Source organism: Sinocyclocheilus anshuiensis, unplaced genomic scaffold, assembly GCF_001515605.1.
Source record: "Sinocyclocheilus anshuiensis isolate Anshui unplaced genomic scaffold, SAMN03320099.WGS_v1.1 scaffold838, whole genome shotgun sequence".
In the NCBI taxonomy this organism is placed as follows: domain Eukaryota; kingdom Metazoa; phylum Chordata; class Actinopteri; order Cypriniformes; family Cyprinidae; genus Sinocyclocheilus; species Sinocyclocheilus anshuiensis.
The window spans coordinates 600,712-625,797 of record NW_015539915.1 but is presented as its reverse complement, the minus strand read 5'-3'; the positions used below and the strand labels follow the sequence as shown (position 1 = coordinate 625,797).

The window sequence follows — 25,086 nt, the reverse complement described above, 5'->3', positions numbered from 1 at the left end:
ACTTTAGCAAAGGAAAACCAGTCTCCTCTTGGCTTATATCGAAATCCTCTGACATTCTTCTTTACAAATCCTCGTTTTGTACTTCTAATTAGTGACCGTTGTTTTGATCTCTCCCCTGCGCTTCCGCGTTCGTCACTTCTGAGCGGCGCATGCGCAGAGCTGAACTCATACGTCATCCGCCGGAGCTGCTTCCGTTTACAACCATGAGCGCAAGCTAGATTAAATTGATTACTGCGTTTTAAATATGGTTCTTTTTCTTACAAAAATGCATTGATTCGCTACAGGAGGCCTTTGTTCACCCCCCGGAGCCGTGTGAGACACTTTTTTTTTTTTATGGATGGGCGCTTTTTATTTCACTTCTTTTAGACTGAAGCACTGCAACATCTGCTGACTGCAATGATAGAGCTTGGAAGAGCCAGGACAATTTTTAATCTAACTCCGACTGGATTCGTCTGAAAGAAGAAAGTCATATACACCTAGGATGCCTCGAGGGTGAGTAGAACACAGCCCACTTTAATTTTTGGGTGAACTAACCCTTTAAGGATGATAAAACGGGACAAAATACAAAATTCAACTTATATTGAAGGAAGGCCATATCTAGAGACCACAATATCATGGGCTTTGTTCCGACTGAATTTCATGTGGGTTTTCATTTTTCGTTGTGTGACATTTTAATGGCTGATACTTATATCTTTGGTTGGCTGTTATAAAGCGTATAAAAAACATAACACAATTTAATTTAAAAATAGTAAATAAAACATAACATTGCTCAAATAAAATTAACATTTATTTTATATAATATTTGAAAAATTTTTGAGCTTGATTAAAAAAAATGAAAAAGAAAATTACATAACATAAATTACATAAGATTCTGTTCTTTAATCCTACTTTAGTATTTTTTTCCCACAGTAAAGAAATTTAATTTAAAAATATACACTTCCGTTCAAAGGTTTAGGATCAATATGTTTTTTTTTTAAAAGAAGTCTCTTATACTCACCAAGGTTGCATTATAAAAAAAGTAAATACAGTAAAAGGTACTATTGTGAAATATTATTACAATTTAAAATAACTGTTATCATCTGTAATATATTTTAAAATGTAATTTTTTTCCCCGTGATGTAAAGCTGAATTTAGAGCATGTAAATGTAATGTAAAGCATTACTCAAGTCTTCAGTCTCACATGTTCCTTCAGAAATCATTCTAATATGCTGATTTGCTGCTTTTCAATGTTAAAAACTGTTTATTACCATTATTTTTTGAGATACAATTTTATTAGATTTTTTGTAAAAAATTTTGGTGCATAGAAAGTTTAAAAGAATTGAATGATTTGAAATAGAAATATTTTGTAACATTACAAATGTCATTTTTGATCAAATTAATCCATCCTTGCTAAATAAGAAGAAAAAAAAAAAAACTTACTGACCCCAAACTTTTGAATGGTATTGTATAAATTAAAAAAAGAAGATAAAACTGTGACCAACAGTGAACTCAGTAATTTGGTTAATCTGGAATCACATTTTTTTGTGTATAAAAAATTAATACCACACAATGCTAATTACTTTTCCACCAGTCATCCGTTTTTTTCATGGGTCTGTATTTGTTGCTTAACTGTGATACTCGCAATGACAGCGCAACAAACAACGCACAGGCCAACGTTTACCATTTTTTATGCCGATGTCTGTGATAAATGTTCAGATTTCGATACTGCGCTCATGAAAAACATACTCAATGGAAAAACACCCATTGCTAAAGTCTCACGCATGGTGGGTTTAAACAGTTTAGCATATAACTTGCCATTTGAATAGCGCGTCCAGAAAAGTGCGTACATTGCCATGTAGACTTGAGGGTGGGCTGTTTCGACTTGGGCCATTAAGCCCACCCAGTAACCACTCAAAACATCCTAGCAAGACTCAGTGCACCTTAGCAACCACAAAGCAACTAAAACACCTTAGCATCATTCCTGTAACTTCAGTCCATCAATGTCAATCTGGGTGCCGCTACAACAAAACAGACCGTGAAGATCATGGATCACATGTATAGTTGAGCTATAGAGAGGGGCTATAGAGAGGCTGCCCAGCTCCTTAACAATAGGCAGCTGCTGCTGGGAGTGAGGAAATCCTGTATGGTTGAGAATCGCTCCCCTCCTGTGCACCCCCTCTGCCCCTCCCCGTCTGAGGGGAGCGGGACACCAGGCCGGGGTCAAGGTCAACAGTGCAGAGATGTTGACAACAAGTAGCAGCAGACAGGTCTGGTTCCAGGTCCTCTTGACCACCTCCACCCAACACTGTGCTCATTGTGAGGCTGGTGAAAGTGTTGGATTGGTCTGGGAAGGCCATGTGTGGGTATCGGTGTATTCTTCAGCACTGTGTTTATATCAGCCGTGCCCTTTGAAGGTCTCTGGTTCAGTGAAGCTCTCTGATAAATGTGGTGTATTTAAAAAATGGCTTCCTCTTTATACGTAGTTGTTTGGGTGGAGTGCAGCAATCTGAAGGAAAATAAACAGAAGTTAAATGATTAAATGATTGTAACCTAAAGGATCAGAAGCAGGTTGTTGGAATGTTGCTTTATGGTTTTCTGTTTTTAAAAAAATGCGATTTTACAAAAGTGAATAAAACCCTATTTACTTGTCCTTGGTGTCATTGTGCAAAATTTATTAGTACTCATAAATTAATTACATTATTTTACATAAGATTTTCTGCTTATGTAACAAAAGCTGTGCAGGCAATACAACTAAATACACAAAAATTATTTATTTTATTTTATTTTATTTTTGTTGAGCAAACTGCTTGCCGGAGCAAAGCACGTTTTCATTATGCAATTGCGCTGCTGTCTGAATATCGACCAAATCAAAGTACTTAAAAAAAACTTTGGTAATTTATTTTTAGATTTTGCATATCTTTTTTTTTTTAATTAACTATAAAAAATAACTGACAAAATCAATCACCCATGTTAATTATTTTCATTATTTAACAAAAAATTTAAACTGAATGCTATTCAAATGTTATTTTCATCATTTTGTTGTCACTAAAAATTATTGTTGTCAATAAAAAATTATCTGAGAAAATATAATGCTGAAATAAAGTACAGAAAATTACTGTTTAGTTTTTCAGTGACATTCAACCGCAAATACTGCAGCCTCCTGTTTTTGCATAAGCTAAATGAATGAATTATAATCAGATGGTTATATTATGGGGCTTTCCTGCTTTCAGAGGAGGGTGCCACTATATCTCTATGATATTTTGGAAATTGGATTTTTTTTTTCACCTGTTTTATCATCCACCAGGTCTGATTGTTTTGAAAAGTAAGAGCAACTCTCATAATGAATGATTTAAAGTATAATTTGCGTATGTTCAGTAGTTACATGCCAAAGCTTACTTCAGTTTAGGAATTTGGAACAACAAGCTCTTCTTAACATTGGCAAACTCTTTATTATTCAAACAAAATCGATCCAAGCAGATAAAATTACCCATCCTAAAAAGAGACAAGTCCCAGCCCGCACTATTTGACACCTAATATTCAGTTTAACTCAATAAATGTCTCATTATGGAAGTTAAATGCATTGTGAAAGCAGCTTCATAGTGTCTTTAATTGTGTTTCGATACATTAGAATCCAAGGGTTGAAGAAATATCTGTAATTCCTAAATACATGTTGTAAATAATTTACAATCTAGTCTCTCATCAAATCTCTTTGTTTTTATTCCCCACAGATTCCCAAGAGCTATCATCATCATCCTCATGGTCGCAAGGGTTGTTGGATGGACGTTTTTGAGTGGAATGAATATTTATGATGTTGCATAGCCCAACTTTTCCCACACTATTCCAAGGGAGCATATAACTAATAAGCAGCCAGCTCTTGTTTTATTCTGGTCTCTAAAGCAACCAAATTAGTTTAAGTTACTAAGTGGTGGCAGCAAGTTATACAACCCTTAACACAACCCCTCAGTGCATGTAGTCTTGTATCCATCCTGGTGTGTGTTTGTTGTCTTTCAGAAGTTTGAACCCTTCAGAGGAGACAAAAATATGCCGGCCAGTTTAGAGCCTTCATCCAGTGAAGCCGAGGAGCTGCCAACTGCACTAGGGTTTGAGACATTACCACTCAAAATCTCTGTTGCCTTTAATTTTCTTCCACGTTTCGAATTTCTCCTGTTCACTTTCCCTCCTGTTTTTGTTTTCGTTCTCAACCTTTACTTTTCCAAATGGCCCTGAGCTCACATTGATGAAAGTGACCCATTTGGACTGGATAAGAAGGTTAATGCTCTTTTCTTTTCTCTCGATTCTCTTTCCTCTGCTGTTTAAAGTGTTAATGCAAAGATTCGTGCCATCGAAGCCAAGCTGCAGATGATGGAAGAAAACCCAGATGACTATTCCGGCCCATCTGCGTACATCTACAACAAACCCCCCGATAAAAGAGACAAGAGGTCCCAGCCTTACTACAAGCCGTTCCGCAAATTCAGGAGATGACCTCTCCAACAACTGTCCAAGTGTCTCTGCACTGAAGGGACTGTGAGATGTGTGGAGATAAGCTAAGCTGCTCTTGTCTCTTGGCCAGTGAGAGACAAACAGTGAAAGTCCAACACCTTTGATTTGTAGTGCTGTTCTGTTTCTCGGCCAGTGGAGGAGTCTTTTTACTGTGAAAGACAGCTGATGTAAGCAGAATCTAACCACAAAATTCTAGTGAGTTCATTTGTCCTATTTTGAACATTGATGTTACCCAAGTAATTTCAGTTCTTCGGGGTTTAAAGGGATAGTTCAGTCGAAAGATGACTATTCTGTCATCATTTACTCCCCTTTGTCGTTCCAAACCAGTAAGAGGGTTTTGATAAACGTCTTTTTTGGTCAAGTCAATGTTGTTTGAACCCTAAAGTATCTTCTTTTGTGCTCCACAGAAGAAACAACAGTTGTACAGGTTTGGAAAACCATGGAGGCACATAAATCATGATCGAAATTTCACTATCCTTTCATGAGTTTTGCATCTTTTCAAAATCTCAGTTTACATCCCTTTCTTGAAATCCTTCCAGAATATATCTCGCGTTGTTTTTTTATTGTAAACTGCCCAGTGTGCTGCTTGCGAAAGTGTTGTTGTGTGTTGCGAGTCTTATGATCCTAAATCTACATACTACTCAGACTTTACCATTCTTTGTTACACTGTTGTATGTGTAAAGGAAGCACAATATTATGCATTGTTTATTTAACTATTAATATCTTGCCTTTTTAAGTCTAAAGTGAAAAGGGCTTTTATCACATGATCTGCAGAGGGGGCATCACAACAGCCGATGTCATCAACAGTATAGATCAAGTGTAAATATCCAGGTATTTTGATAGATTTTGCTCCTGTCCTGTTCAAAAATAAATGAAACTGTCCTAGGTGTCCAAGCTGCTTGTGCTTTCATTTGAAATGGACATGTTTGTGTGTTTAAATCACAGTAAGGTCTGCTGTGCTGTTTTTTGCATTACTTTGAACTCCCTGTAATGATCGATAATAGTGTCTGTAGTGACCATTTTTATAGCAGCGTTGTCTTAATAGCCTACGTTTATTTATTAGACTGCGAACGTTTTCAATTATGAACAGGCCTAGTGAGTCTCTTGCCATAAGGAGAATCTAATTATTTCAATATCAGTTGGAACCTAAAATAATCTGTTGTCTTATTTATTAAAACTGTTTCGTTGTTAAATTCGAATTAGCGGGGTTTCGTAACAATAGCGAATCTGACCCCCTGTCCATTTCATTTTATTTATTACTGTTTATTTGTTTTTAATTTACTGGGTTCATTTATTTTTCGACACTACTACTTTTTCTGATTATTGTGATATAAAAATAGGCCTAAATCAGTCACATCGACTAACGAGGCAATTTTCCGCATTAGGCCTAAAAATAAAGGTGCTTCACGATGCCATAGAAGAACCTTTTTGTCTAAATGGTTCCATAAAGAACCTTTAACATCTGAAGAACCTTTCTGTTTCACAAAAGGTTCTTTGTGGCGAAAGAAGGTTCTTCAGATTATAAAAAGGTAAGAAAGATATGGTTCTTTAAATAACCTTTAACTGAATGGTTCTTTGTGGAACCAAACATGGTTCTTCTATGGCATCGCTTGAAGAACCTTTTGAAGCACCTTTATTTTTAAGTGTACACTTAAACATAAAGGTTATTCATTTGCATCGATGGTTCTACGAAGAACCTTTAACATCCATGGAGCTTTTCCCTTGCACGAAATGGTCTTGACAGTAGAAAAATGTTCTTCGGACCGGGAAAAATGTTATTTTAAGAACTGTTCGCTGAAATGTTTTTCCCCTATGGCAAAATAATACATAAATAAATAAATAAAAAAATACATAAAACTTTTGTAACCGTTAGAGGTAAAACAACTGTACTGTAAATAATACTGTAAAATACTGTAGGTTAATATGATGTAACTAAATTCTGCAAGGTCACGTCACATTATTCCTCTATTTGTATTCATTTGCAAACCCCGAACAACAAGAAGTTCAAATTCAAATGAAAGGCGAGTAATGGTTGGGTTTTATAACCGCTGCTCCCATTGAACCTAAACTCTTTCCTTTATAATCTCTTACATGCACATGCAACCCTCCATTCTAACAATATACATGAATATATCCAGACGATCTTTTCCATAATGCAACTGTTGCATAAAAAAAGGTCTACGCCGCTCCCTCTACCTGGATATTATCGGATGGAAATGTGTTTTTCCGCTGCTTCTCCCCGACATAATAATAGCATGATGGTTTCAGACTTGGTGAAGGATATATTTTTATCGCACATGCCCATTTGAAACCAATTCAAGAAACAGATAACATTGTGAATGCATATAGTTTGCGATACAGTCATCTGCATAAAAATATGATCAATTATATAGGCTACAGTTTGGCATTTAAATATACATGAACGATATATTATTGCAATATAATAGAATACGACACATAGGCCTATATCCAAGTGGACTTCTTAACAAATAAAAACAATTAATCGTGCGTTTGGACATTTCATTGCATTACACGGCTATAAACGGCCTCGGTAAGAAATGTCTTTTTTTGTTGTTACAAAAACTTGCAATTAGCCTACCAATCCAACTATTAACGAATAGAACCGAAATATTTGACCATTCTGTTGTTCAAAAGAGCCAGTTTTTTTTTTTTTTAATGAAAGTTAATTCTGTTTTATAGCCTTTTTATGCTCTACAAACTGGAAGATCAAGCATGGCCTATTTCATATAATTTATGAATTAAACGTGATAGGAACTATTCTTTCAAATCTTTGAAATTGCATATTAAAACTTATTTTTGCTATTAAATCTCATACGCTCGATACCACTAACAGCCCTGATAGGCTAAATATTGACTTTCGAATGTCGAATATCATTTTTTATTCGCTAATTTGTCAGACAATTAAAACCCAAACATCATGCATCACAAAATGTCGATACATACTCAGGCCACATCTCTTCCCTCCCCTCTGATCTGTAAACTTTCAGAAGGTAGGCTGTGCTCTGACTGCCTATGAGGAGAGCAGGAGCAAAACCTGCCAGCCCCTCAATTTTCTCCACTTCCTGTACTCAAGCAACTGCATCCCAAAAGAGGGAAAAAGTAGGAAATATCCTGCAAACGGTTCTAAATAAGGCGTCCCGACGAACCGCTCGCGCTCGGCGCGTCTGCTGCCGCTTTACTGACCAATCACGAAACTTGCTTTAGACGTTTTTGTTAGTTTACCGATCGTTATTGATTGCCTGTACGGAAGGAAACGGCGAACTGGGTTCATATTAGACCGATTTTGACCGCATGGGATAACGAATCTTTAAGAGAACAAGCTTGAAGCAATTTGAAGATATCGAACGAGAAGGTTAAGCCGTCAAATGTATTGGAAAAATGAGGCTCTGGCCCCTCTATCAGAGGGAAATCAGTTTCTATCCGAAGGAATTCCTTCAAAACAGGTAAGACTTTTATCGTATCCTATTCAAGTGTGGACTATAATGCAGTCGTGCTTATTATTATTATCATCATCCATTTAACGGCATAGAAAGAAAAACTTCGTTTCACTGGAGAAGCAGCCAACATGTTGCTCGATGTGAAAGTCCTCTATATATCATCTCCTGCAGCCTGTAGCATCTTCACCTTGAAGTGATGTCATGAGAATCAGGATCTGTTCTGAATAGTGTGATTTGCGGTCCATCCTCTTCACATGCCAAGTCTGCAGAAGAAACATTAGATTTTAATTACTGCCATTAAAAATCAAATTTGCAATTCTTTGGGTGGCCCGTTGCTTTCTCTGATTGGCAGTTGAAATTGACACTCTGGGGTCCTCTTATCGCGAGCATTTCAAGCTATTTGTAATTGCAGGTAGTTTTTTTTTTTTTTTCAGCTCCCTGGATTGCGTGGAAATACGATTATGGGAAGAGGCACGGGTTAAGTGTGGGGAAAAAAATCAATCCAAATTTAAATCGCTTCATTAAAACGGGGGCTTTTTTGTTGCGAGGCTCTCAATGCACAGTTAAAAGCGTTTTTATTGTTTTTGGACGCATATATAGAGCAGGGACCATGCCTGACATGGAGCACTGTGGCTTGACTGTGTTGTAGGTGATCTCTCCAGACTCGCACAGCACACCGGGAGCATCGCGCTGCGTGGACGAACAACACGGTCGCGCGATGGTGAGGAGCGATAATGCGCCTTCGTCGCGTCTCTGCTATAGCTCAGAGAGTTTGACTTTTGCAGAAAACGCCGTCAGACATAACATAACACTCTTTACTGATGTAACCTAATGCAATTTTGTGGATTATTTCAACTTGGATTTGTAAACCGCTTTTATATGATTAGCGTTACAAATGTCACTAAATGTCCAGATGTTTAGAAAACCTCATTATTTATAGTTAAGTTGACGCGACTATTTCAGGTTTCGATTTTCTTCATCACGAATTCAATTCGAAATGTTCGGGAAAAGTGCAGCAAATCACTGCTTGCTGTTTAAGTGTTCAGTTTAGATTTTTTTTTTTACAACAGAAAATTCCTGTCAACCTTCTGAACCTCATACTTTCCAGAGTGTGATATTTATCGCGCTTTTTCCTCTCGCAGTCACAGTCTGACGGAGAATCTCACAGGTCTAATATGGAGAAAGAGGACCCTCGCTCTTCGCCCAGTCCGCCCTCGACGCCGTCCGTCTGCTCGCCCATCTCCAGCGCCTCCTCCGTGCCGTCCACCGGGAAGAACGTGTGCGCGAGCTGCGGCCTCGAGATCCTGGACAGATATCTGCTCAAGGTGCGAGGGCGCGAGTGTGTCATCTGGTGTGACGAGTGAACTGACTCTTGTTATATAATATTAGTGTTTGGAGTGGAGCTTTTGACTGACTCTCGCAAAGCTTTTGCGCACACAATTACGTAGTTGGAACGATTTAGTAGGCTGTGCTTTGTCTGATTGTTGCTTTTAAAACGATTTTATATTGTTTAATATTAATTAGTATTTTGTATTAACTCTCATGTTTGGGGTCTGATACACCGCGGCCAATTTAATAGATCGAAAAATATAGGCTTCTTAAAGTGATCGACTAAATAATTAACATTTGTAATTTTCCTAATCGTATGATAACTGATTCTAAACAAAATTGATGAAGCGCTTCAATAAATGTTACATGAGGATATGTATGTTTTGGGTCTCAGAGTCCTCATGTAGCCTTTAAATGAGTAAATAGGCCTGTTAAAAAAAGAAAAACAACAACGCATTTTGTTGGTTTTGTTTTTAATTGTACTTTCTACAATGTTTCTCTTTTTTGTTTTATTGTTTTGCTGGGGTCAAATCGATCAGAAGCAGAAACGTTACTAACCAGTCATGTTTCTGAAAAATGCATGCCAACTTTGATATAACAGATTGGGTTCAGGTTTCTGTAATGTCTGCATGTGTTTTGGTCAGAGGAGCATTATAATAATGTGAACGGGACAAGAGGTTAATTTCGAAATTGCTGTTATTTTTACACATACATCATATAATAAAGTACATTTCAGCATAACATGATGGATACAAATTATTACGATTTTTTAAATCTACAGATATAGATGTTGATTTTTCAACAAAAAAGTTGTCTGTATGTTGCTTTCTAAAAATGACTAGCCGTTTTTAGTGCAGATGTTGACAGTATCGCTGTGCTCTCGGCCTGCTTGTTTTTTCAGGAAGTGCGTGTGTTGCGCGCGAGGATCATTAGCGCGAGCTCTGAAAACACTGTAGTGTTTTGCTCTTTTGCGGAAACTAATAAAACAGTGCGTGAGTTTATTACAATTTAGTCAGGATGAACGAACTTAGGCCCCTTTTTGTGCATTTCCCTTTTCCTCAGCGCTTGGGATCCGAGAGTCTGGGAATATAATCACACTTATTATTTTTATTTTTTCGACAGAATGTTTAAATAAGTATTTCTAAGATGCACCTTACATGTGTCGTAAATGTTCCACAGAGAACATGTTTATAATCCCAAATCTCAGTAATCAAATTTGAAATATCAATAATTATACATTTCTGGACGGAATATGGTGCATGTTGAATAAACAGTATTAACTTACACTTTTTTTGTTTTGCTTCAAATTCAACAAAATAGGCTACGTAATGTGCATGCATCTACAGTTATATTTAAACACCTTTGTACACCGCAATTCAAATGAAATATTCACAAAATATTTATCGAAGTCTAATTTTAAATCACACCTTTAATTAACAAAACATTTTATTTAGTAGCCTGTCATATTTATGTGATTATATATGGCAGTCATTTTGAAACTGTTCATATAAAAACACGTGTGTGCGGTTCGACTTATTAATTTTAATGCACGTTGACATTCCATTTTACAATACTATGCACGACGAATATTATGAAATGCCTTTTTAAAGAATATGCTAACTTCATTATTTTCCACTATTATTATTATTATATTTTCATATTGGCTGTTCTGTTTGTTACAGGTTAATAATCTGATCTGGCACGTGAGGTGTCTGGAGTGTTCGGTTTGCAGGACGTCACTACGTCAACACAGCAGCTGCTACATCAAAAATAAGGAAATCTTCTGCAAAGTGGATTATTTCAGGTAGGGTAAGTTTTCACTTTCTGTCCTCAGAAATATCAGGAGTGCATATTAACGAAATACTGCTTAATTATTCACTTTTGGTTGAAAATGCGACGCGTGAGTGTTGCGTTTGGGTTTAATGCTAAAAATACGATTTCTTAAAAAAAGTAGCGTTCTAATTCTTACCACAGCAAATACATATAATTATGCAATACGCAGTTTGTAATTTAGTTAATTGTCTAGTGATAAAATCGTTGAAAAAGGCCTTATACAACCATTTAAAAATATTAACAACATCGTACAACGTGATATTCATAACATTCGATTTATTAGAAGCATTTCGTATTTGTAGCTAATTTATTCATCAGTTAGAAAATCTTACACTTGTCTTCTCTAAAGCTCCATTAGAACTGCGTTTTATATTATAATAGTAAAACACACAAACAGTTGATCGGAGACCAAAATAACAGTTGTAGCTTATTGTAAGTAAATATTTTATAATACTTTAATTGGTGTTTCAGTCATTTTAAATATTTTAACCAATTTAGATGTTACCACATGAAGCACTTTTCTTTCTTTTTTTTGCTGTGTGCTTTGGATTATGCAAAAAAAAAGAAAAAAATCTTTGACTGTCCACAAAAGGAGATGATGTCAATAGTAGTAATGAGAGGTCTAAATAGTACTTGATTATTAGTGGAGTTAAATTTGCCAGTATTTCCTTGTATGCGACTGAATAGTGTTAGAAATCAAACACAAGTTACATAATTCAATCTCAGAAGTATCAAGCTCTGGTTAAGACCCAGTAATATGCTGATGGGAAGGCATGGAGTGAGGGAGATCCGACAGGGAAGCTGTGAAATTGCATTGAGGCTAGAAGGGCTGCGATATGGCATGATTGCAGAGCACTCAGCAAGGCCTGTGAATGGCAGTGTGATATTGGCCAGCCTTCCCTGCTTATTGCTCGTCAATGTGAATGACTGGCCCCTTTAAAGTCAATGCTGTGTTGCAGGAGAGGGTTTGTGTTCTACGTTAAGGCCAATAATCTGAAGAGATGCTCCATGAGATGGTGCATCAATGCCTTGATCTTCACTGGTTGTGTTGAGTCTAGGGCGTCAGGATCTCTCAGGCTGTTTATGCACGAGTGATTACAAGAGGAAACTCTGAAAGGAATGCAAAAAACGACACAAAATAGACTTTATAGGGGATTATGTTATAGATTTTATTATGGACGAAACCATATTCGGAAGATGGCGAGTTGTGGTTTAGTACAATAGAAATCTGAAATGACGGAAACACTTTGAGAAATGCTTATTGATGGCAGTTAAATAAAAAGGACAAGGGTTTTACAAATGTGTATTATTTTATTGGCATTAAATATGCTAACGATATTCACATTTCTTCTAACTGACCTTAAAGCCTTAAGTGTGATTTTCATGTGATTTGTAGCTTGTAGAAAATTAATAAATAAAAAAGTTAAATTCAGATGAATAAAAATATAAAATAAATGCAAATTCCAGTATCCAATTTTTCAGATGTTTAAAATAGCTATGTATACATATAAAATGGTATTTTATTGAAAAAAATTAAAGCAGCATTTTATTTTATTAATATAAAATGTTCATGTATTTTTTGTTCCTCTGCAGTTCTGTATGTCAAAACAGCAACCATGGGGGTTTATGTTGGTTTTGGCATAATAAAATTCAGCCTCAGATTGAAGTTTTTTCCCCTAATTATCCGAGATAATCAGGAAACATAATCAGATATATGGTTAACATTTTTTGACATGGAATCACAGGAACATCCCTGGAAGCGAAATACTGATTGACTCACGTTTGCTTTGAAAAAGAGACCGTAATAGCTCCATGCTTGTGGAGTCGAGTTCAGTGATCTGAAGCACACTGAACATGTGTTTTTCTCCAGTGGCACTGAAACATCTCTCTTGTCAAGTCTTCTGCAAATAGAAGTGTTTCTTAGTATAAGCAGATTTCACTTTTTTATATATATATATATGCTAGTAGTTAGCAGAACGCAGCATTTGACATAATTGCTTGAAACAAATTTTGTACATTTATCTCCACACTCTTTTTGCCAATAACGTTTTTTTATTGGCATCGATGGTTCCATAAAGAACCTTTAACATTCATGGAATCTTTCCGTTCCACAAAAGATTCTTTATAATGGAAAAAGTTTCTTTAGATTTTTTTAAATGTTCTTCACATTGAGAAAAATTTTTCTTTTAAGAACTGTTCGCTGATAGGTTCTTTGAGGAACCAAAAATGGTTCTTTTATGGCATTGCTGCAAAAACCCATTTTGCAACCTTCATTTTTAAGAGTGTATATTTATACAACTGGACATAAATTTATCCATAAACTGGTTTCAAGTTTAGATGTCAATTACTTGATTTCTTTTTCCATTGACATAATAAGTAGACTTGTGATTGGTGAACCTGTGGCACAAGCTTATGAACGCAATGCCATGTTTGTCTCTGGCAGCTGGATTGTTTTGCTGGTGCTGCACAACACCAATAGAGGACAAGGAGATATGTTTAATTTGTGTTGGTCTCTCATCTGGGCTAGACAGGCCACACAGGAAGTCAGAGGAGGCTGTTAATCAGAGGAACCAAAGGATAAGGACAGGGTGATGGAGTAAGGCGGTAACCCGAGTGGGTTTGTGCGGAGCTGAGATCGCTAGATTTGGAGGAGATGACGTACTGTAATGGCCATATGCGCGTACAGGACTTCTTGTGTTTAAATGCAAACAGAAGTAAACAGAGCTTGTGTCACTCATAACTTGCTGGAGAATGCGGGAAATTATATGAGTGACTGAAATTACGATGACAAAATTAAATGTTTTTTTTTCTGGTTAACAGAGGAAACAATTGCTTCAACATATGTATATGTTTGAGAATAGAAAATAAAGAGAATAATATTTTTTTCTGTGGATGGGTGCTAAGGTGTTGTTAGGTTGTCCGAAATCGCATACTGTCTAGTAGACAAATCCTGTCCTGTGGCCTCATGGGATAGTAAAGAGTCATCAAATGCGCAATCCAGAAATTTGGTGGAAGTACTACGTCATCCAGTTACTTTTCGCCTATTTTTGAATACTATAAATTAGGACGTACTACTACTGTTTTTCGCATATATAGTATGGAAGTAGGAATTTTCGAATGGGTTAAAGGGACCTGTATGAATTTCTTTCTTCTGTTGAACACAAAATCTTGAAGAATCTTGATAGCCAAACTGTTGATGGTAGCCATTGACTTTCATAGTATGAAAAAAATACTGTGGAAGTCAACTGTTTGCTTAGACACATTCTTCTAAATATCTTCTTTTGTGCTCAACAGAAGAAAGAAATTCATATAGGTTTGGATCAATCACAATGTAGTAGGGCTGCACGATTAATCGAATGCGATTGTCATGCACATCTTGTCAGTAAAGCCGGTTCTGTGATTAGTAGTAAATCTCCATCACCTGCTTTCAGATGGAGCAGCATTTACTACACAGAGCCATAGTTCACTGACAAGCTACGCAAAATCACGTTCATAATCGCAGACGATATAATCGCGCGATTATGAAATTGAAGAAATCGTTCGCAATAATGAAAGCTGTTTGCGTAGCTTCTCAGTGAACTACGGCTCTGTGTAGTAAATGCTGCTCCATCTGAAAGTACGTGAAAATACCACATTTAATAACATGTTTTTACTCCAAACTCACTTCATAAAGTCAGTCGAGTGTTTGAAATAAATCCTTCTGTGAGATGATGTGGCTTCTTGCACAGAATAAGTATTCTATATATCATAGTATTCCAAGCAGTGATAAAGGCTATGTCGATTAGCATTGCATTATTATATACTTTATTATAATAAAAATGATAATAAGACGAACTCAGATAAGCCATATATTGTCGTAGTCGTGTGTTTATTAGTCACGTTGAATCAATGAAAGCAGTTGAATCTTATGTTTATTCAGCTGCAGCGATAGGCATTTCCTGGGTTTCTTCTGCGGGGCGTATTTGGAGTTTCAGCGCGAGAGCGCCCTCTGGCCTTTGGATGGAGATTTACTGCTGATCACAGAACCGTGCTTCACTGAAAAGATACGCATGACAATTGCAGCTTCTGCCTAATCGCGATTTATCGCCTTTGAGATTTATTTTCGATTAATCGTGCAGCCCTACAATGTAGTATGCAAATAAATGCAAAAAAGCAAACAAATCGCATACTATAAATTTGGACGTACTACTTTTTTCATGTACTGTTTTTTGCATACTATATAGTATGGAAGTAGGCACTTTCAACTGCGATAATGGGACCTGCATGAATTTCTTTTAATATTGAACACAAAAGTAGATATTTTGAAGAATGTTGATAACCAAACAGTCGCTGGTAGCCATTGACTTTCGTAGTATGAAAAAATACTGTGGAAGTCAATGGCTACCAGCAACTGTTAGGTCAGACCCATTCTTCAAAATATCTTAAAATTCATAGCAAGAAGAAGAGTAAATGATGACAATTTTTTTTATAGATATAAGTCTCTATTATGCTTTCTAGATATGGTTGACATATGTCTACCATGTTTCTCGGACAATTTATCGTCCACGCGGTTTTGTCGATGCAAGTGCTAAAGAATGGAAAAGCACACCTCAAAAAGTTGTAAGATTTGCGGTATTATTTATGCCTGTTGCACAAGCAATGGAATGGGACGAGTTATATACCAAAATTAAATACTCACGATTCAGGGTTTTGAAAAATCGCCATGAGCAATAGTAAAAGCGATGCTCGCCGTAGCAAACACCGCTAATGTGTCTCAGCAGTCTCTGAGAGGGAGATTTCCCCCAGATTATAATACTCCGAGAGTATATCAAATTTAATCTACCGAATTTGTACTTCCACAAGCTTCTCTTTTCCAGCCAAAGGTGAATTTCTCCGGCGCTGAGGGAAATGCTTTGCAGGAATTTTTCCCGGCGAGTTATGATCTGCAGGACAGAAATAAATCCAGAATAAGCACAACAACGCACAATCAGAAGTGCGGCACATCTGAACAAAAACAAAACCCCCTTAAGATCTTTATGGCTTTTCTGAAAGGTTTTGTGGTAAATGAACTGCCATGACAGATTACTGCTCCGTTCCACAATGTTTCTCCTCTAAACACACGTCTGAAATGCATCATTACTCAAACGTTGTATTCTTTGTCTGGAACGATGCTGTCAGAATATGGTGTGCAGTGTACACAGAAAGCCCTTTGAATGCTTTTTGCAGGCATTAATACGTGAGGCGTGTTTTATGTGTCGATACTTTACACATAAGTGGACTGTAAATATTTTTGAAGGTTTTTGATTCAGGTTTGTTTTCACTTCTTGGCTCATCCTGCTCAAGTGACAATTGGCAGAGACAAATTATTATACATACACACAAGTGCCGGTCCAAGTTTCCTGGTTTGTTGAGCCCCGTGGGGCTCCCTGGTGGGCTATGATGTCATTTCCAGTGGATGAACGCCCCGAGGGCCCCACTGCGGGACTTTCGGGGCCGGTGTCATCATTCTTCAGTAGCGTATACGGGGAAAACATGGCTATCTCAATATCCCGTGTTTCTTTGCAGTCGGAGGAGGTTGTGTGTGACACTTTGTTTACACAAGGGCTCCCAATGACAGAGGTGTAGTGGTGGAGGGGGGCTCAGATTCAGGCCAAAAAAGGGCCGTGCCTGGCCATCTGCAGAGCATTAGTCTCTTCTAGTCCTCTCAACACTGGAAACCTCTTTGGTCACCCAAATGTGATGTCTGGGTCAAGAAAAAAAAACCGGCACGGTCAGCCCCGTCCAGTCAAAATAACGCTTCATTTTAGCAGTACTCGCTGTTGGTTTGTATCGCTGCAGGGTTGTTTACAGAGTCCTGTTGATCGCAGGATAACAGAAGAGGTGCAACTACACGGCCATACGGCTGCTGTAAATGCAGGGCTGAAGTAAATATGGAATACGTATGTGGTTTACAAATCACACTTGGCTGAGAATGTGATGATTAACGTAATGTCAGCAGTAACATCAATAACATGCAGCATCTTAACTCCATTTCTGCATCAACTTTGTAGTGTATTATATAATTAGATATAATTGAACAGATAAAAAACAGAATCACAACGTAGTATGCAAATAAATGCAAAAAAGAGAACCAATCGCATTCACAATAAATTATTAAAATATAGTGTTTAATATTATATGTCATATATATTAAACAAGGTAATTTATCAACTCCCTGCCTTTATTCATTTACATATGCGTATTAATCATATCTGAAGTCCTTTTCACAAAAGAAAAAGTGGAGGTGGTTTAAAAATAGACAAATCTTACATGCGATAAGCACTTTGTTGGATAAAATCTAGTTTATGGATCCTATCAGCACAGTTTATCAGCAGACATTTCCTGTCGACCTGCGGCTCAGAGAATTACTAGTGGTTTGTTTGTGCTGAGAGTTTTACAGCTGTGTCTGACACGTTTAGCGGTTATCTTTTGGACACGGTTCAGCCTATCTGTATTCTGTCTTCTGCCATGGAGCGCTTTCCGTGGAGAAACAAAATACCTGCTTCGCTGTTAAACTGAATTCAGAACAAGAAGCAAAATGCACAAATGCTTTTATCATTACACTAGCTTATGGGTTATAATACTAAGCACATGTGTAACATGTTTTATTGTTTATGGGATAAGTATTGATGCCCAAGCCCTTCTCTGTCTCACAGTAGGTTTGGTACAAAGTGTGCCCGCTGTGGCCGGCAGATCTACGCCAGTGACTGGGTACGGCGAGCCAGAGGCAATGCCTACCATCTGGCCTGCTTCGCCTGTTAGTGGTGGAGGGGGGCTCAGATTCAGGCCAAAAAAGGGCCGTGCCTGGCCATCTGCAGAGCATTAGTCTCTTCTAGTCCTCTCAACACTGGAAACCTCTTTGGTCACCCAAATGTGATGTCTGGGTCAAGAAAAAAAAACCGGCACGGTCAGCCCCGTCCAGTCAAAATAACGCTTCATTTTAGCAGTACTCGCTGTTGGTTTGTATCGCTGCAGGGTTGTTTACAGAGTCCTGTTGATCGCAGGATAACAGAAGAGGTGCAACTACACGGCCATACGGCTGCTGTAAATGCAGGGCTGAAGTAAATATGGAATACGTATGTGGTTTACAAATCACACTTGGCTGAGAATGTGATGATTAACGTAATGTCAGCAGTAACATCAATAACATGCAGCATCTTAACTCCATTTCTGCATCAACTTTGTAGTGTATTATATAATTAGATATAATTGAACAGATAAAAAACAGAATCACAACGTAGTATGCAAATAAATGCAAAAAAGAGAACCAATCGCATTCACAAATCACATCGATGACTAATGGTGAATGGCACATTTTGTAGCAAAGTCAGTGAATAGATTGTAGAATAAATAAATAAATAAATAGAATTACTAGTGGTTTGTTTGTGCTGAGAGTTTTACAGCTGTGTCTGACACGTTTAGCGGTTATCTTTTGGACACGGTTCAGCCTATCTGTATTCTGTCTTCTGCCATGGAGCGCTTTCCGTGGAGAAACAAAATACCTGCTTCGCTGTTAAACTGAATTCAGAACAAGAAGCAAAATGCACAAATGCTTTTATCATTACACTAGCTTATGGGTTATAATACTAAGCACATGTGTAACATGTTTTATTGTTTATGGGATAAGTATTGATGCCCAAGCCCTTCTCTGTCTCACAGTAGGTTTGGTACAAAGTGTGCCCGCTGTGGCCGGCAGATCTACGCCAGTGACTGGGTACGGCGAGCCAGAGGCAATGCCTACCATCTGGCCTGCTTCGCCTGTTTCTCCTGCAAACGGCAGCTGTCCACAGGCGAGGAGTTCGGGCTGGTGGAGGAGAAAGTACTTTGTCGGATCCATTACGACACAATGGTGGAGAACCTGAAACGGGCCGCTGAGAGCGGTACGTGTGTTTCAGATGCATTTCGCTTTAAATCTCGTTGATCTGAAAAGAGTTTCTAACCACTTTCCCTGGGTTTTTACGCAGGAAGCGGACTCACTCTGGAGGGGGCGGTGCCGTCAGAACAGGACAGTCAACCAAAACCGTCCAAAAGGGCACGAACGTCCTTCACTGCAGAACAGCTGCAGGTAAGATGATCAAACACAATGAGGAAGCAAAGCCCTCTTTGTGGTTATGCTTTTGTCTGGTATACATTCATATTTCAGTTCCATTTAATGTTTTAAACAAATGGAACAGCATTTTACCTTTTACATGGCACTATCAGAAAGCAACCAACCCCTACTGTATCATATTTAAAACAAGGTCTCTAAATGATCAGCATGATCCAAACTTGTTGCTTACAATCTACTACATGCTTTCAGTCATCTGATGGATCGTTTATACTTTTTTTTTTAAAAGTAAAAGGCCTTTTAGTATAATTGTAAAAATGTCTTTTTGCTTTGAAATCTATACTGATTTTATAAAGTAAACATTAGGATAATTTATATTAGTATTTCAAGATCAACATTTACCGGACTGAAGCAACTTAGGTTTACTTGATTATCCATGTATCATTTTTTAATATGTGTGTATCAATTATGATCCATCAGGCTTTTAAGGAACGTTTATTAAATCACATCGATGACTAATGGTGAATGGCACATTTTGTAGCAAAGTCAGTGAATAGATTGTAGAATAAATAAATAAATAAATAAATAAATGATCAAACAGATACATAGATAGATAGATAGATAGATAGATAGATAGATAATCTTGTATTAAAAAAAAAAAGTAGCTCATTAAACACAACTAAAAAAAAAGAAATGATCCAGAGTTTTAAGTATGTAAAGTAAGCAGTTTCAGATTAATTTATTGCAGAAAATTCTCTCTATTTTTAAAAATACTTTAATTATATATATATATATATATAATGTTATAAACTAATTATATACATTTTTCACTTAATATATTGTAAGTAAAATATGTTTAATAATATTACCGTATATATGAAACAAAAGAATATATAATACTATAAACTAATTATTTCAATATATATGTATTTTTAAAATATAATCTATACTGATTTTATAAAGTAAACATTAGGATAATTTATATTAGTATTTCAAGATCAACATTTACCGGACTGAAGCAACTTAGGTTTACTTGATTATCCATGTATCATTTTTTAATATGTGTGTATCAATTATGATCCATCAGGCTTTTAAGGAACGTTTATTTGTTCATCTCTCAATCATCATTGTATTACATTGCATTATAAGTTTTGAAACTACAGAGCTTTGATCATCAAACTAAGCATTTAAATATCATCTTACAAAGACATTATTTGGCCGATATAGAGTGAAAACTGATATCCATATGCATTTTATGTAAGTAGCCTGATATATTGTTATAAAGATCATTGATTTATATTACAAGATATGAGAATTTCATCTCACTTTTTGGCCATATACATACTGTAACAACACTGCACAAAATTGCATATTTTTGTCCAGTTTGGGCCTCTGAATAAAATTGAGTTTTTTTTTCTCCTTAAGTATGAGCTTCATATTCTCAATACATCATACTTTATGAGCCATAAAAGCCTGATATATCAAATATGATACTCAAAAAAAAAAAAAAAACGCTCTTTGTCTAAAGTTTCAATAAACTGTTCCATTTAAAAAAAAGTATTTTAATTTCATTTATAATTATAATTTGTAATTAAGTTTTTATATGATTTCTAATATATTAGATTATTTTTAATGTATGAATTCTTTACAAATATGCACTTCCCCTCAGTAAATGAGCTAATGTTAAGGTGACACATGCACAGGTAATGCAGGCGCAGTTTGCACAGGACAACAACCCTGACGCTCAGACCCTGCAGAAGTTGGCAGACATGACAGGACTGAGTAGACGAGTCATACAGGTGACAAAAACCTCTTAATGTTTCCTTAATACTTCCATTCCATTCAAATGCATTAAAAGAGAGCTCGTCTTGACAGCTGGTTGTATTTTCATAGGTTTGGTTTCAAAACTGCAGAGCGAGGCATAAAAAGCACACTCCCCAGCACAGCGGCCCACCTCAAGCTCACCCGCAGGCCCGCATGCCCCCCTCGCTGCCCGACGAGCTGCATTACTCCCCTTTCGGCAGTCCTGAGAGAGCACGCATGGTGGCCCTGCATGGTTACATCGAAAGTGAGTGTTTCCTCAGAGCTGCTGTCATTAAATTCAGTGCCACTTTTCATTCTAATTGAATATATTCTAATCTAATATATTAACGGTAATAATAATATCGAAAATATTTACTTTAATATAAATTACTGTTCAACAGTTCAGAATAATTATGATTTTTTAATGGTTTTGAAAGAAGTCTCTTCTGCAAGGCTGCATTAATTTGATAAAAAATAGAGTAAAACAGTAATATTGTGAAATATTTTTTTCAATTTAAAAGAACGGTTGTCTGTTGTAATATATTGTAAAACGTAAGTTATTCCTGTGATGCAAAGCTAAATTTTCAGCATCATTACTCCAGTCTTCAGTGTAACATGATCCTTCAGAAATCATTCTAATATGCTGATTTGATGTTCAAGAAACTTTTTTTTTAATCAATGTTGAAATCAGTTGTGCTGCTTAATATTATCGTGGAAAGTGTGATACACTACCATTTGAAAAAAAAAAAAATATATATATATATATATATATAAAGTGACAGTGAAGACATTTATGTTACAAAAGATTTCTATTTCAAATAAATTGCTCTTTTGAACTTTCGATTCATCAAAGAGTCTTGAAAAAATGGAATCATTGTTTCCACAGAGATATTAAGCTGTTTTCAACATTGATAATAATCAGAAATGTTTCTTGAGCAGCAAATCAGCATATTAGAATGATTTCTGAAGGATCATGTGACACTGAAGACTGGAGTGATGCTGAAAATTCAGCTTTATAATCACAGAAAAAAAAAAACATTTTAAAAATATATTAAAATAGAAAGCCGTTATTTTAAATTGTAATAATATTTCACAATCTTTCACTGTATCTTTGTTCAAATAAATGTCATTCTTTTAAAACCTTAATTATTCCAAACTTAGTGTATAAAGTAGTCCCCAGTACTGATAAACACATTTTTTTTCAAACCAAACTGGTGGCGCTTTTACTCTGGACTAAAAATATGTAGCGATGAATTAATATAGCTAGAGATTAATATTATGTTGTGTTTATTTTGTTTTGGTTTCGCAGGTCATCCGTTCTCGATGCTCACCACACAGAGCCTCCCTCATCAGGCCATGACGTTGCCGCAGCTCCCTCTAAGCCGCTAATGCCCCCGCCTCGCACTGACCCCTGACCCCTTCACCCTGACCTCCTGCTCCAAACCTCCGTCCCCCAGCGCCGACCCCAGAGGTCGGATCTGGCTGAAGGAGAGGGGCACGGTCCCTCTTGCTCTTGGCCTCTGAACTCGCAAAGAGAGAGACTGTTTCCTCTCTGGTTTCATTGGACAGGATTTACTCACCTGCATCTAGTCACTCTCGGTTAAGGAAAACCGCATACGTGACCTGTGGATTTAGGACTTTGTCACCAAGACCAGGATCTGGACTTTTGGACAAAAAGGAAAGACTCGAGCACACACTGTAAAAGACTAGCGCTCTTGGTGCGTCCTCTCTTCTGATAATCTTGTCTGACTCTGAATGCAAACAAAAGGAATGTAAAGTTACCAGCATCAGTGTTAAACATTTAGATTGAAAAAGGCAAAAGCACAAAAGATGTGGATGGGAAATAAATGGCATAGAACCAGGTGGTAAGACAAATTTTCTCTCTCTTTTTCCTTGCCAAAATACGCCACGATTGAAATCTGTACTAAGCCACTGAAACGAATTTATGCCACAGTTCAGTTCACTATTCCTTGCTTTCTTGTTCTAACACCCATATGCAAAGCATATGTGTTTTCGTGGGCCTAAAAAGCCAGCAGTCTTGATTTGTCCACAGATTTCACTTTAAAAATAATCGTACATAAAGGACTTACTTAAAGTCCATCATTTAATTGTAAAAATAACTGCAAATTGTTTCTGCAATTGTTTGTCAACATTCTGTTTTGAAAGCAGATAGTTTTAGAAAAGTGAAATTGTTTCCTTTTAGATTCAGGTAAAATGTTGAATAATCATTTCTATAGTTTAAAAAGATGCCTAAATCTTTGATATCTTCCCCAATTTGATCATTTTCCAAAATTAATTTCAATTACTGTTGTCATTGCAGTTTACCCGCAATCATAGACTACAATTGACGTTGATCTTAGTGTGAGACTATTTCAAATCGAAAACAGTGCTCTGAACATTTTCTACAAAAAATGTAAAGAAATATTAAGGATCAAGAAGGGATTATCAATGACAAACAACAGTATTTTGTGCGTAAGATAGAAAGGAAGAGGAAAACTGAGACTGAAAAGAGCACTTGGGTAAAATGTAAAGATAACTACATGTAAAGCAAATGTACATGTAATGTATTTTTATTTAAGTAGTGTCCTGACTTTATGTGGGAGACGAAAGTGTCTATGTTTCATTGTTTTCTTCGTACATGTGTGCCGTATATGCCTCAGCTGTGACAGGGAGCGGGAGTGTTGTATACTTGCTGCAGACACGTTGTATACTAACAGATAGGAGCTGTGTACAGGTCTGAAACCGGGGGAAAAGTCTGAAATTGTAACTTAAATTTGAGAAATGCATTCTTGTGTTCTGAATGGGGGACAAGGCCTCTACATTCTTGTATTTATTATGACAGGTAGCCTGTAAGCACTTTTCCCCATTTCCACATGTCTGTTTTGTAAAAAATAAAATAAAATAATTAACTATTTCTTTGGCTGTGCATCATTAATTAACTATTTCTTGTCTATGCATATTTTTTAAATAAATGCATTTTTTAATAAATAAATGAATTAGTTAAAAAGACTTTTAAAATGATTTTCAAATGTTTTCCAGTTCTTAAAAAAAGCCTATAAAGAATGTATTTGTGTGTGTGTGTGTATATATATATATATTCATATTTCATAATTATTTTTAAGGCACTATTTACATGTGTTAAATACATTTTCTTTACATTTTTTTTTTTTAATACTTGTGCTAGCTTGGATGTTATTTCTTAAAGTATAAATATAAATGTTTCATTCAGTACCATGGTATTCCCAGTACAGTATTTTTTGAAAGGAACACTCTTTTATGACATGAAATGCAGATTCTATATCTTACTGCTACAGGTTATGATGACAGGATAGGATATTATGACATTTCAAATATTACAGATCATTTGAAAAGAATATCTAGATGTTTTTTTGTTGTTGTCACTTTCAGTGGTATTTTTGCCGAGCCCTGGTTAATTTCTGTCTCTGGTATAAATGCATGGGCCAGTGTTGGGTCTGTGTGCACGAGTGAAGCAGGAAGCAATCACAGGCTGATGGAGGAGCTGGCAGACCCTTCACGGGTCAGTGTGTGCAGTAATGACTCCATCACTGATTCCATCGCCATCACATACAGGAATTCCCTGTCAGTCCACATCACAGGAATGATCTCGTATCCCGTGTTCTGTTTCTAAAGACATAATTTTTCACTAGCCTATCCTCTCTTCACTCAAGCACACACACACATTTTTTAAACGCAGAAGATTTTGCATCACATTTCCTTCGAGCGGAGCAAGAATCTGACTCATTCATGTCAATAGAACACTGTATTCAGCTGTTGAATGTTTTCGCAGTATTGGTCATTTGCTTGGGCAGAATACAGCAATGATGTAACATTTTCTTACTTGAGTTTGTACCCAAACCCCACTATTATCTATTCAAACATAGTTTTGTCTTAATAAATAAACTGTATGTAATGACTTTTAAAACCTAAACTAATTTAATTATATTTTATTCTATTGTGGGTTGTTGTGTAGCTGTTCAGTTGAGATATTTGTTTTTCTAGTTGGACTCTTTCACTTCTCAAAATAATAATAAAAAAGAAAATAAAGCACATATAGTACGTACATAAACATTTTTAGAAAGCTGCTCAATATAGAATATA

General features: G+C 36.5%; 3 protein-coding genes across 3 annotated transcripts in view; all 3 read left to right on the top strand.

Moving 5' to 3' along the window:
• The window catches only part of LOC107686423 (probable RNA-binding protein 18), a 15,246-nt gene extending 10,572 nt beyond the window's left edge, over positions 1-4,674 (top strand). Inside the window, exons 5-6 of the mRNA XM_016483406.1 lie at positions 3,991-4,079; positions 4,299-4,674. Coding sequence (XP_016338892.1) covers positions 3,991-4,079; positions 4,299-4,461 — 252 coding nt within the window. The 3' untranslated portion in view covers positions 4,462-4,674. The remainder of the gene's footprint in view (positions 1-3,990; positions 4,080-4,298) is intronic.
• A 3,196-nt stretch (positions 4,675-7,870) lies between these two features.
• Positions 7,871-17,879, top strand: LOC107686483 (LIM/homeobox protein Lhx6-like). The gene is made up of 4 exons (XM_016483519.1): positions 7,871-7,943; positions 9,080-9,262; positions 10,949-11,070; positions 17,774-17,879. Exons 2-4 carry the CDS (start codon positions 9,113-9,115, stop codon positions 17,877-17,879), a joined length of 378 nt encoding a protein of 125 aa, XP_016339005.1. The 5' UTR covers positions 7,871-7,943; positions 9,080-9,112.
• A 544-nt stretch (positions 17,880-18,423) lies between these two features.
• Positions 18,424-23,035, top strand: LOC107686481 (LIM/homeobox protein Lhx6-like). The gene is made up of 6 exons (XM_016483518.1): positions 18,424-18,443; positions 18,780-18,997; positions 19,082-19,182; positions 20,868-20,963; positions 21,058-21,232; positions 22,277-23,035. Exons 1-6 carry the CDS (start codon positions 18,424-18,426, stop codon positions 22,354-22,356), a joined length of 690 nt encoding a protein of 229 aa, XP_016339004.1. The 3' UTR covers positions 22,357-23,035.
• Positions 23,036-25,086: the final 2,051 nt, after the last annotated feature.

What these genes read in the sequence shown, in the direction of transcription:
- LOC107686483 (XM_016483519.1), top strand. Translation starts at nt 9,113, where the DNA reads ATGGAGAAAGAGGACCCTCGCTCTTCGCCCAGTCCGCCCTCGACGCCG. An exon ending in TGGACAGATATCTGCTCAAG is followed by an intron (nt 9,263 to 10,948) that starts GTGCGAGGGCGC and finishes TGTTTGTTACAG; the next exon opens with GTTAATAATCTGATCTGGCA. An exon ending in TGCAAAGTGGATTATTTCAG is followed by an intron (nt 11,071 to 17,773) that starts GTAGGGTAAGTT and finishes TCTGTCTCACAG; the next exon opens with TAGGTTTGGTACAAAGTGTG.
- LOC107686481 (XM_016483518.1), top strand. Translation starts at nt 18,424, where the DNA reads ATGGCACATTTTGTAGCAAA. An exon ending in ATGGCACATTTTGTAGCAAA is followed by an intron (nt 18,444 to 18,779) that starts GTCAGTGAATAG and finishes GTCTCACAGTAG; the next exon opens with GTTTGGTACAAAGTGTGCCC. An exon ending in TCACTGCAGAACAGCTGCAG is followed by an intron (nt 19,183 to 20,867) that starts GTAAGATGATCA and finishes ACACATGCACAG; the next exon opens with GTAATGCAGGCGCAGTTTGC.